Source organism: Berghia stephanieae, chromosome 11 (assembly GCF_034508935.2).
Source record: "Berghia stephanieae isolate SIO BIC M18660-M18661 chromosome 11, UCSD_Bste_1.3, whole genome shotgun sequence".
Classification (NCBI taxonomy): domain Eukaryota; kingdom Metazoa; phylum Mollusca; class Gastropoda; order Nudibranchia; family Aeolidiidae; genus Berghia; species Berghia stephanieae.
In genome coordinates this window covers 2588521-2600640 of record NC_088370.1, presented here as the reverse complement: position 1 = coordinate 2600640, position 12120 = coordinate 2588521, and the positions used below count along the sequence as shown (strand labels likewise).

At 38.8% G+C, this 12120-nt stretch overlaps 1 protein-coding gene across 4 annotated transcripts in view; it reads left to right on the top strand.

Moving 5' to 3' along the window:
• LOC144957245 (uncharacterized) overlaps nt 1–11696 on the top strand; it is a 40498-nt gene extending 28802 nt beyond the window's left edge. For all 4 annotated transcript variants that reach the window (XM_078888323.1, XM_078888325.1, XM_078888324.1 and 1 more), the window contains exons 12-19: nt 20–190; nt 941–1055; nt 2517–2633; nt 4037–4091; nt 5365–5505; nt 7885–8028; nt 8923–9042; nt 11280–11696. In XM_078888323.1, the coding sequence (XP_078744449.1) occupies nt 20–190; nt 941–1055; nt 2517–2633; nt 4037–4091; nt 5365–5505; nt 7885–8028; nt 8923–9042; nt 11280–11587 (1171 nt within the window). In that variant the 3' untranslated portion in view covers nt 11588–11696. The remainder of the gene's footprint in view (nt 1–19; nt 191–940; nt 1056–2516; nt 2634–4036; nt 4092–5364; nt 5506–7884; nt 8029–8922; nt 9043–11279) is intronic.
• Nucleotides 11697–12120: the final 424 nt, after the last annotated feature.

The window sequence follows — 12120 nt, the reverse complement described above, 5'->3', positions numbered from 1 at the left end:
TCAATCTTATTTTCTACAGTCTCGGGTCCAAGCACGATGGAGACACGAACGCCTGTGACTCCCTGGACCGATACATCATGTCCGACGGATCTTATCCACAAGGCCCCAGCAATGTCCTCAACCCTTTCTCATTCTCCCAATGCAGCTCTGCCCAAATTTCAGCAAAGATAGGACAGTTGGAAGCAACAAGGTAAGGCATACGTTAAATTCACCCAACACCAATAGTCAATAGTCTGATGTCACGTCCGCCCAACAACCAGCAGCTTGGTTAAAAACAAAGAAAATCGGTATTTTTTATTCTCTATGCTGGTTGGAACTTTTTCACATGTCATGATGTGATCAGAATGTATAAAAGTCAAAACATAATCAGATATATAATGTTTTTCTCCACTGGATACACTTTTATGCTCGTCGGAGAAGTATTTCATAAGGGCGGTGATGGAGATAATGGCGTCCGCCATTGTTCTGATAGTTTAGAACCAGTTTCTATGCGTCATCATGAGGGAAGTGACGTCACAACTGTTGACTCCTATAGACACCTAATGCAAGGGAACATTACCGAGTTTTACAATAATTTGCAGTAAGCTCTAATCTAAGCAAACTACATAACGATACGTATTGAATTGTAAGCTTCAATTTATTAGACGAAGACAGGCACCTACACTACAGACGAATGAGTTAATGTGACGATGGCTTTATTGACAACAATCACATTATCTCATTCGTCTGTAGTTATACAAATTATTTTGCATTATATTTTATTTGTTTTCCATGTTAATTTGCGTATTGCTGTGCTGAAGAAGGGTTTGCACCCGAAACGTCCATTGTCTGTATTGTTCCCATACGTAGCCTCTCCATTTTCACTCTTTCGTTAGTATTTACACTATTTATAGCAGCTTTGTAAATACTGAGTTTATTTTCTTGTTCTTGTTTTCTGTAGTTCTAAAACGATCTGCTTGACGAGCAAAACAGGGTCTGACCTGCCAGGGGTGGCTCCATTGGATGCCAAGGAACAGTGCCAGGCGTTGTTTGGTGTCCAATCTTTTGTCTGCAGGGTAGGTTGTTTGAGATCTGGCACTGTCATCATCGTTAAGATGATAATCATTATCATCGTCGTCTTCATCATCATCATCAAGATAATCATCATTGTCATCGTCGTTGTCGTCGTCGTCGTCATCATCATCATCATCATCGTCATCATCGTCATTATCAATATCGTATTCCTCCTCCTCCTTCTCCTCCTCCTTTTCTCTTCTTCTTCTTCTTCTTCTTCTTCTTCTTCTTCTTCTTCTTCTTCTTCTTCTTCTTCTTCTTCTTCTTCTTCTTCTTCTTCTTCTTCTTCTTCTTCATCCTCTTCCTCCTCCTCCTCCTCCTCCTCCTCCTCCTCATCATCATCATCATCATCATCATCACCGTGACTACCAAGTGAGTTATCATTAGTAGTGCCCAAGGAGACAATTTATGATCTCATTGGTTGAAACTTTGAATACAACTCACGATTTGGTTTCTTTTGATGGTCGCTATGAGTTTATGAATGTTACGGTCAAGCTATGAGTTTACGAAGGTTTCATTCGGGCTACGAGTTTACGAATGTTACGGCCAGGCTACGAGTTTACGAATGTTACGGTCAGGCTACGAGTTTACGAATGTTACGGTCAGGCTATGAGTTTACGAATGTAACGGTCAGGCTATGAGTTTACAAATGTTACGGTCAGGCTACGAGTATACGAATGTTACGACCAGGCTATGAGTTTACGAATGTTACGGTCAGGCTATGAGTTTACGAATGTAACGGTCAGGCTATGAGTTTACCAATGTTACGGTCAGGCTATGAGTTTACAAATGTTACGGTCAGGTTTTGAGTTTACGAATGTTACGGTCAGGCTATGAGTTTACCAATGTTACGGTCAGGCTATGAGTTCACGAATGTTACGGTTAGGCTATGAGTTTACGAATGTTACGGTCAGGATATGAGTTTACGAAGGCTACAGTAAAGCTATGTGTGTAGGAAGGCTACGGTCAGGCTAGGACTTTATGAAGGCTACGGTCAGGCTATGACTTTTCGAAGAGGTCAGGTTATGAGTTTTATGAAACCTTAGGTTTCGGTCAGGCTATGAGCTTACAAAGACTGCGGTCAGACTATGGCTTTACGAAGACTACGGTCAGGCTATGAGTTTAGGAAGGCTACGATCAGGCTAAGAGTTTACGAAGGCTTCGGTCAGACTATGACTTTACGAAGGCTACGGGCAGGCTATGAGGTACGAAGGCTACGGTCAGGCTATGAGTTTACTAATAATATGGTCAGGTTATGAGTTTACAAAAGAGTAGGCTTCGGTCAGCCTATGAATTTACGAAGGCTATGACATACGAAGGCCTACGGCCACGCTATGAGTTTACAAAGGCTATGAGGTACGAAGGCTACGGTCACAAGGCCACGAGTTTACAAAGGCTAGGATCAGACTATGAGACTATGAAGAAGACTAGCCAGGTACATTCTCTTTATTTTTCCCCAACAGGGCAGCGGCGTTCCCGACCTGAGCCAGGTCTGTGTCTCCCTGTTCTGTTCCATTCCAGGGTCAGGATTTTGTCGACAGTTGATGGCAGCCACAGGAACTTGTTGCGGAAATGGGAAGGTACGTGACTCATCAGTGTTGGGCATATCGTACCAATATATCGATATATCGATAAGAATGACAATATCGAATCATATCGATTTCAAAAATCGCCATATCGATATCGATATAAACAAAAACATTGAGCTTTTTTATAGAGCAATATCCACTAAATGTGCTCAAAGCGCTTTACAAGTGGTCCCTGACGGGGATAAACAAAGGGAATTCTATTTTTTATTTTATTTATTTATATATTGTTTTTGTTTATCAAACCGATGAGTATTTCAAGGAAGTCAGAGGGGTATCGTTTTTGGCAACCCCCCCCCCCTTCCAAAAAATTTTTTTTTAAAAATCGGTATACTTTGGAAAACAATGGAGTTAGGACCCTTTTTCTTTGTTAATATTGGGGTGGGGGTATAAACATCTTTATCGAAATTATTATCGTTTTTCGATAGATCGATGTGTAAATTATTATTATTATTATTATTATTATTATTATTATTATTATTATTATTATTATTATTATTATTATTATTATTATTATTATTATTATTATTATTGTTATTATTATTATTATTATTATTATTATTATCATTATTATTATTATTATTATTATTATTATTATTATTATTATTATTATTATTATTATTATTATTATTATTATTATTATTATTATTATTATTATGGAAATGATGACGCTGCTAGTGCTGGTGGTGATGATGATGACGATGATGATGATGATGATGATGAGATGGTGATGATGATGATGATGATGATGATGATGATGATGATGATGAGATGATGATGATATATGATGATGATGATGATGATGATGATGATGATGATGATGATGATGATGATGAGGATAATGAAAATGATGATGATGATGATGATGATGATGATGATGATGATGATGATGATAATGATGATGATATTATGATGATGATGATGATGATGATGATGATGATGATGATGATGATGATGATGATGATGATGATGATGATATTATGATGATGATGATGATGATGATGATGATGATGATGATGATGATGATGATGATGATGATGATGATGATGATGATGATGATGATGATGATGATGATGATGATGATGATGATGATGATGATGATATGATGATTATGATGAATGTGATGATGATGATATGATGATGTGATGATGATGATGATGATGATGATGATGATGATGATGATGATGATGATGATGATGATGATGATGATGAGATGATTATGATGATGATGATGATGATGATGATGATGATGATGATGATGATATTATGATGATGATGATGATGATGATGATGATGATGATGATGATGATGATGATGATGATGATGATGATGATGATGATGATGATGATATCGTGATTGTTATTCTTTCAACGACACCATCCATACCATGACTCTAGTACTGCATCGAAGGTGCCTGCACAGCGGCCCCATCAGGACAATGTGCCATGAATGGTAAGTACCAGACACAATGTTTTCAGGTCTGATAACCGAATGCAATTGACTTCAACATACATGACGTCACTTCCCTCGTAATGACGCATGGTAACTTAGTCTTCAAATACATGACGTCACTTCCCTCGTAATGACGCATGGTAACTTAGTAACTGGCTTTAAACTATCAGAACTATGGCGCATCCGCGTAGTGGTGTAGTGGTAAGACAGTCGCTTTCGGATCGGACGTTTCTGGGTTCGAGCTTCGCTCATCGGTGCATAGTTGAGTCCTTGGAAAAGACTCTTTACTCATATTCTCTCACCGTACTCAGGTGTAAAATGAGTATCCGGCCGTTAACAGAGTTGTCTCTGTCCGGGAAAATAATTGTAATATCGCCTATCCACCCCTCCAAATAAGATGTATTAGAGATTTCGTAACCAGTTGTATGGTATTTGTAATACGTCGATTCGCCATCATTTGTGTTTTTCTCCTTTCGCTTGATTGACAATTTGACCCAAAACTAAATACGTTGGATTTGTATTCATGCGCACCAAAAGATTATTTATAATTACCAATCAGCTGTCTTTTACACCAAATGTCACACCAATAAAATGTGCAAAAATATTCTGCCATCGTTGAATAAATTTTTATTCAACGCGTTCAAAGCATTATTCAACGATTACGTATTTACTAAGAAATGATAGGATTTTCCAATGAGAGGGCTGGATTAATATACGATTCTTACACTCTTGCTTTTTGGAATTCCGGACGTTTTCCCTCCCAACCGCTGCACGAGCATTCGAGTACGCGTTGGGAACAAAGTTCGAATTCCAAAACGCAAGAGTGAATGAAATTTTTCATTCTACCCCTCAATCGATTTCTATTCCGTCATATTTGAATAAAAGACATCTTCAAAAACATTTAAATGATACTTTTTTTATTCATTCTAGTCAGCTGATCCTGCGTAGGACGTTGCTTCCCGAACTTTCTTGCGAAACAAATTGCGGTTTTCCGCCAGTCTACTTGCTTGAGTTGTTGTCATTCCCAGCCATTCACATATATCTTGTTCCCAGCTTCTTGTTGGTCTACCTCTTCCTCTCTTGCCGTCTACCCTTCTTTTTATAGAATCTGATTTTTTGTAAAATTTACGCTTGATAATCTGACGTCACAAATGATTATTGTAAACATGATATCACTACGCGTTACTATTTATAGGGAGAGGGGTGGAATAAAATAAAATGTGATATAAAATTTCATAGAATTATAATTTGGTGGCAATTTTCCTCATTTCAGAGGAATGTCTCTTGGAAGATCAACCAGGAAGTATCGTGGAAGCGAAAACGTGTGCAGAGTTGGATGCTGCCTACTGTTATGAAGAGGATGTCTATAAGAGATGTTGTAGAACATGCCAGAAGTACAAGACTGGTACACAAGGTATGGACGTACACATACATACACATGCATAGATACACACAAACACACACACATGATTGCACACATACGTACATACATACATGTCTATAAGAGATGCTGTAGAACATGTCAGAAATACAAGACTGGTACACAAGGTACGCACATACACATATCTGCACATTTACAAACACACAGACATACATACATACATACATACATACATACATACATACATACATAAATACATACATACATACATACATACATACATAAATACATACATACATACATACATACATACATACATACATACACATACACGCACACACATTTCGTTTTGGTCAAAACAGTTTACCTCCATATATATCTCAATCGTCCAAAATGCCCTGATATATTAGCTATCATTATATTTTGTGTAACAGTTCGTCTGCATACATTTCAAATATGTCCTCGTTTTGTCATTAAAATAAAAAAAAAACAACTTACAACATGAGAATTGGAGGTGTGGGTCCAGGAGAAGGAAGAACCTTGTCTGGACGCCGGTTTGGATCATTCTTGGTCTGGCTACTCATCTTCAGCTGTTCCAGCAGGAATTGATCTAGGCTGGTATCACCTTCAGGGCATTGGCAGCGCACAAGCTCCTGTACGACGGCAACGTGATGATCCTTCAATAACGCCAGGAAATACTGGATTTCCTCATACCGCCTCATTACTGGACATGGCAGAACTGCATCAAATATATGCAGATGGAAACTTGGAAAGAGTGATACCTGCCAGAAATGTCAGGCAGCCCCAGACACCAGCGATCACATCGTCCTCCACTGTCTAGTAACTAAACTTGAAGGTGGCGGAGGAAGACTTTAGAAGCTGGGTTGACGAAATACATTTGGAGGTGTAGCCATACGCTACTACTACTACTGCTACAACATGAGGAATCTAAATATCCACCTCCCAATCAAAATAAGTAACAATTAGCTGTACATAAAATGTGACACCTCGTCTCTAAATGGTAGTAAGTCGGGATGATTAAGTAGCTGAAAATTGAAAATGTGGCCAGAAATATCAGTCTGACATTCAGTTTCTATGCTTTATTGAGGAGAATTAATGTTATATTTTAGAATGCCAAATGCCAGTAATTCATAATTTTGACCTGTTTAGCTTAAATTTGACTTCATCTGGTTCATCCCGACATAATACCGTTTTGAGACGTTGGGTCACAAATGAGAAGAAACACCGCTATCGATTCAAATTTTGGAAACAAGATGGAGACTATTTGGACATATTTTAAGATCTTAAGGAGAGACGGAAATAGTCCAGCCAATAAGGCAATGGCGTTATTCTTTACACCAAGCCGACATAACAAACACAAAGGCAGACCCACAACAAGCATATTATACACTACGTTAACTCTTTCGTTACCAGCTATTTTCAGATATTTACCCAAAACTTCATACTCACCTAACACAAAAATATATTTTTCAAACAGTATAGTAACAAGTATATGCTATATTTTGTTTAGAAAAATTAGCTCTGAACTATAACGAAATGAAATCAGAATAAGAAAATTGTTGGCTGCATCGTAACAAATGTGACGATTTTCCTATGGGTGGTAAGGAGAGGGTTAAATAAAGACCTCAAGCACCTCGATGACACACAAGAACTGTGATGGGAAAAGGATTTAGAACACCTGAGATCCATAGGTCATCAGTGGAAAGAACTCACTCAACAAATCAGAGAAGCTGCCAAAGCGTCCCAGTCCGAAGATTAGGAGGCGATCAGCAATAAGTCAAAAGTATAACTTTACTAACAACAAAACAGACAATAGACGTTTCGGGTACAAACCCTTCGTCAGCACAACAATACACAAATTGACGTAGAAAACCAATAAAATAAAATGCAAAATGCCTCGTATCGTCTGCAGTAACTACAACCACCATTAAGTACAGAAGATACAGGTTATTTTTGCATTTTATTTTATTGGTTTTACACAATCGAGTACATTGCAAGCGCTTGTAAACTTCTAAAATATAAAAAAAACAACCCTTCAGCAATAAAAACAAAAATGAAAATGAAAACAAAATTACATCAACCCAAAAAAAAAATCAGATTTAAAAAAACAAATAATAAAATGAACAAAAAAAAAAAGAAAAGAAACAAGCAAATCTAATACAAAAAAAGAGCAAAAATGAAAAAAAAATTTTTTTAAAAAAAAGAGAAACTAAAGCATGATAACAAAAAAAAAACAGAAACAAGCAAAACAAATGCAAAACCAAAACCAGGAAAAAAAAGAATAAAAGAAAGAAAGAAAGAAAAAAAAAGAAATCAAATAAAAAAACAACACAAAAAATACTCAATCTTTTGATTTTAAATTTGTATCCAAATCCCTTTGTTTGCATGCAGGTTGTGATTTCGGCGACAAAGCCCCAGGGTGCGTGAACACCAATTGTGGTTCCACGCTCCAGAACGGACTCAAGTACAACTTTTTCTGTTGTAAAACCTGCTCTCACACAGGCTGTCAGGATAGATCTGGTTTTCTCTTTAGAGGTGAGTGAGCTCTTCCGTATGTGTGTGCGGCTATGTGGTCTTGTGGTATGACGCGCTCTTTCAAATGTGTGTGCGGCTATGTGGTCTTGTGGTATGACGCGCTCTTCCTCGTGTCTGTGCGGCTATGTGGTCTTGTGGTATGACGTGCTCTTCCGCTTGTGTGTGCGGCTATGTGGTCTTGTGGTATGACGCGTTCTTCCGCTTGTGTGTGCGGCTATGTGGTCTAGTGGTATGACACTCGCTTTCGGATCGGAGGGTCCTGCCTTGCTCGCTCGGCGCATAGTTGAGTCCTTCGAAAAAGCTCTTGCTATACTCACATTCTCTCACCATACTCAGGTGTAAAATGAGTACATTTCTCGCTCGGCGCATAGTTAAGTTCTTAGAAAAGGCTCTTGATGTACTCACATTCCTTCACCATACTCAGGTGTAAAATGAGTACCTTGCTCGCTCGGCGCATAGTTAAGTTCTTAGAAAAGGCTCTTGATGTACTCGCATTCTCTCACCGTACTCAGGTGTAAAATGAATGCCTGTTTTTTTTTCTCCTCAAAATTTAACATATTTGCGGCTATGTGGTATTGTGGTATGACACCCGCTTTCGGGTCGGAAGGTCCTGCCTTGCTCGCTCGGCGCATAGTTGAGTCCTTGGAAAAGGCTCTTTACTCACATTCTCTCACCGTACTCAGATGTAAATTGAGTACCTGGCCGTTAACAGCGTTGTCTCTGTCCGAAAAAATTGTAATATCGCCTAACAGGCGTCATGTCACATCCCACATGTTTAGGGTTTCTGTTGGCCAGGGACCCCCTTTTAAAGCGATTTGAGCACGTTTAGTGGATATTGCGCTATATAAAAGCTCAAGTTAATAATATATATTTTTACTCTTCTCTTCTCGATAGGGTCCACCTATACCTGTCCAGCGTTTGTGAGTACTTTCGGCAAACACTACTGCTACTTCCAACAAATCCACGACACGCAGTGCTGTATGACCTGCGAGAATAACAGATCTCCTGATAACGGTAGGTAACACGAGGGTTTAAGGTTTGAGTCCCGCTCTGAGCGGCATTTAGTTGAGTTGGAGAGAAAGGTAAAGGGAGTAAATGTGACTCATATATATATATATATATATATATATATATATATATATATATATATATATATATATATATATATATATATATATATATATATATATATAAGGGACCAACACAAAACAAACGACGTTTCAGCCTTTGGCCTTTATCAAGTAAACACGAAAGATATGTGTATAAATTCGATTGTCCAAAAATCAGTGCTTGAGGGAAGAGGAGCAAAACTAATAAATAGAGGTACCAAAATGAGTCAGTCAATAAAATGGAGATAAAGAGAAAGGGAGTAAATCTGACTCATGAATGAACAACACAAAACAAACGACGTTTCGGCCCTTGGCCTTTGTCAAGGAAAAGTAGCAGCTGGCAGAAAGATACGAGGCAAACCAAGGAAGTCCTGGATAGGAAATGTGGAGGCAACAACTGGAAAAAAGATAATCTACTGCTCGGTAATGGTCCTTGGCCTTGGCAGAAGTTAAAATGAGAAAACTGACTTATTATGGAGACGTTCGGAGACACGACACCATCCAAAAATCAGCGTTAGAGGGAAAAGTATCTGGCAGAAAGGCACGAGGCGAACCAAGGAAGTCCTGGATAGGAAATGTGGAAGCAACAACTGGCAAAAAGATAATCGACTGCTCGGTAATGGCCCTTGAGCATGAAGAATGGCGTTCCATGACATTCAACCTCTGTAGGGAGATGGAACTCCGGTTAGGTAATATATATATATATATATATATATATATATATATATATATATATATATATATATATATATATATATATATACTTGATAAAGGCCAAAGGCCGATATGTCGTTTGTTTTGTGTTGTTCCCTTATAGATGAGAAACATTTACTCAGTAACCTCTCTCCTTACCACCAATTTTCAGGATTTTCCCCACACAACTAACACAAAAATATATTTTTTCATCACTCAAACACAATAGCAGTAAGTCCTTCTAATGCATAATTTTTTTAGCAAACCATGCTCTACAACACACTGTTCCCTTTCTTGAAATTTTATGATGTACAAAACAAATTTTAATAAGAAAAATGTTGGTTGTATCGTAACGAATGTGACAATTTTCCTATAGTTGGTAAGGAGAGGGTTAATCGTTCTCTCCATTTTATTGGCTCATTTAGGCACCTCTAGCTTCTCGATACATATTGAGTCCTTAGAAAAGGTTCTTTACTCACATTCTTTCACCGTACTCATGTGTAAAATTATGTGTACTCGGCCGATAACAGCATTATCTCTTTTGGAAAAATAAATTGTAATTTCTCCTATCAGGTGTCCAACATGTTAACTGTTTGCTGATGGCTAGAGATCCATTCTAAAGCGCTTTGAGCACGTTTAGTGGATTATACTCTATATAAGTGTTCACGTGTGTTTTTTTAATAGATAAAATAGACATAAACATTTATATAGCGCATTTCCATGGATTTTAATCCCGATTGCGCTTTGCAATGTTTGTTTACTTCCCAAGCAGACCGAATGGAACCAAATTTTCATTCCATTCAACACAAAGTGCAGATATTTCCAGGTCCAATAACTCAATTCCATATGATGGGCTCATTCATTGTTGAAATGGAAATCTCAAGAAATGACGCAAAATATTGTCCATTGCAACAATGTTAAATTAGGCCCATAAATGGATTCGGATGTCAGACCTGCATATATATGGCCGGCAGTTCAATACCAGTCGCACAAAAATCGTTCTTTTTATACAACTAACAACTTTTCCAAAAAAAACAACTGCATTGACTGTATCTGGGATTGACCCAGGTCCCTTCAATTGTGAGATTAGTGCTCTATCTATTGATTAAAAAAAAACAACAACTTCCCTTTATTCATCCCATAGGGGGAAATTTGTCTCTAGGGTCTATTCCAAGGAAAGACTGGAATAACCAAGGCGTCAGACGCAGTGCGGCGTCACAAATTGAGCTAGGGCGAGGTGACTTGGTCAAGGCCACACATCGCAGCGGCGGATGATGGAACTCAGTACCATCCGAGTACGATGCAAAGACCGTACCGCTGAGCCACGCTGTAAGATTAGTGCTCTATCAACTGAACTATCGGGGCTCCCATAATCAAATCTTATTCAATTTCTATTTATAGCTCACTCATCGTCTCCAAAAAATCAAAGCCATTTCTTTTCCCTTCTAGCTTGCCCTTACGGAGATTTCCTTCACCTTTACAACTGCAAAGCGATTGTGGGTCTTGGAAGAGCGTGCACCGAGAAAGAGAAGGGCTTATGCTGCGAAACGTGTAAGACGATCACTATACCGGAAACAACCGCTGCGCCATCTGTCGTTGACGAATCCACGGAAGCGCCGACACAAAACCCCGCCGACGGTGAATCGTCAACTCAAAGCTGTACGGGGTCTTCATGTTCTAGAGCAGGGAGGTCCTTCTCAGTTCCCAGACACGCCATATTTGTATTCACATTTTTTGTGTTTCGAATCTTAAGTTAATTCTAAAAAAAAAGATTACTCAGGGCTAACCCACACCGGAGACTAACTCCGACGACCCGGCACTACCGTCCTCTGCCGTCTTCCGGATAAAGGCGTCGGGCAATGGCAAAATACTAAGAATAAAGAGAAGAGCCGCGAGACCTACTCATATCAAGCACCTAGGAAACGACAGAAGACGTCGGGTGCTTGGTACGGGTAGGTCTAACGGCTCTTCTGTTTATTCTTAGTATTTTGTCCGCGCCCGACGTCTTTATCCGGATGACGGCAGAGGACGGCAGTGCCGGGTCGTCGGAGTCAGTCTCCGGTGTGGGTTACCCCTTAGGCATATTCCAGGGTAGCCATCGTAAACTTATACCCTGACACTGACCAAAAAACGACGTCAAAAGATAAGTATTTGGCCACAAAAGAAAACAAATCGTGAGTTGTATTCAACAGTTCAACCTATGGGATAACTCGTTTCTATGAGCACTACTAACGACAACTCACCAAAAACTACACAAAACCTAAAAAATGACGTCAAACTATAAGTCTTA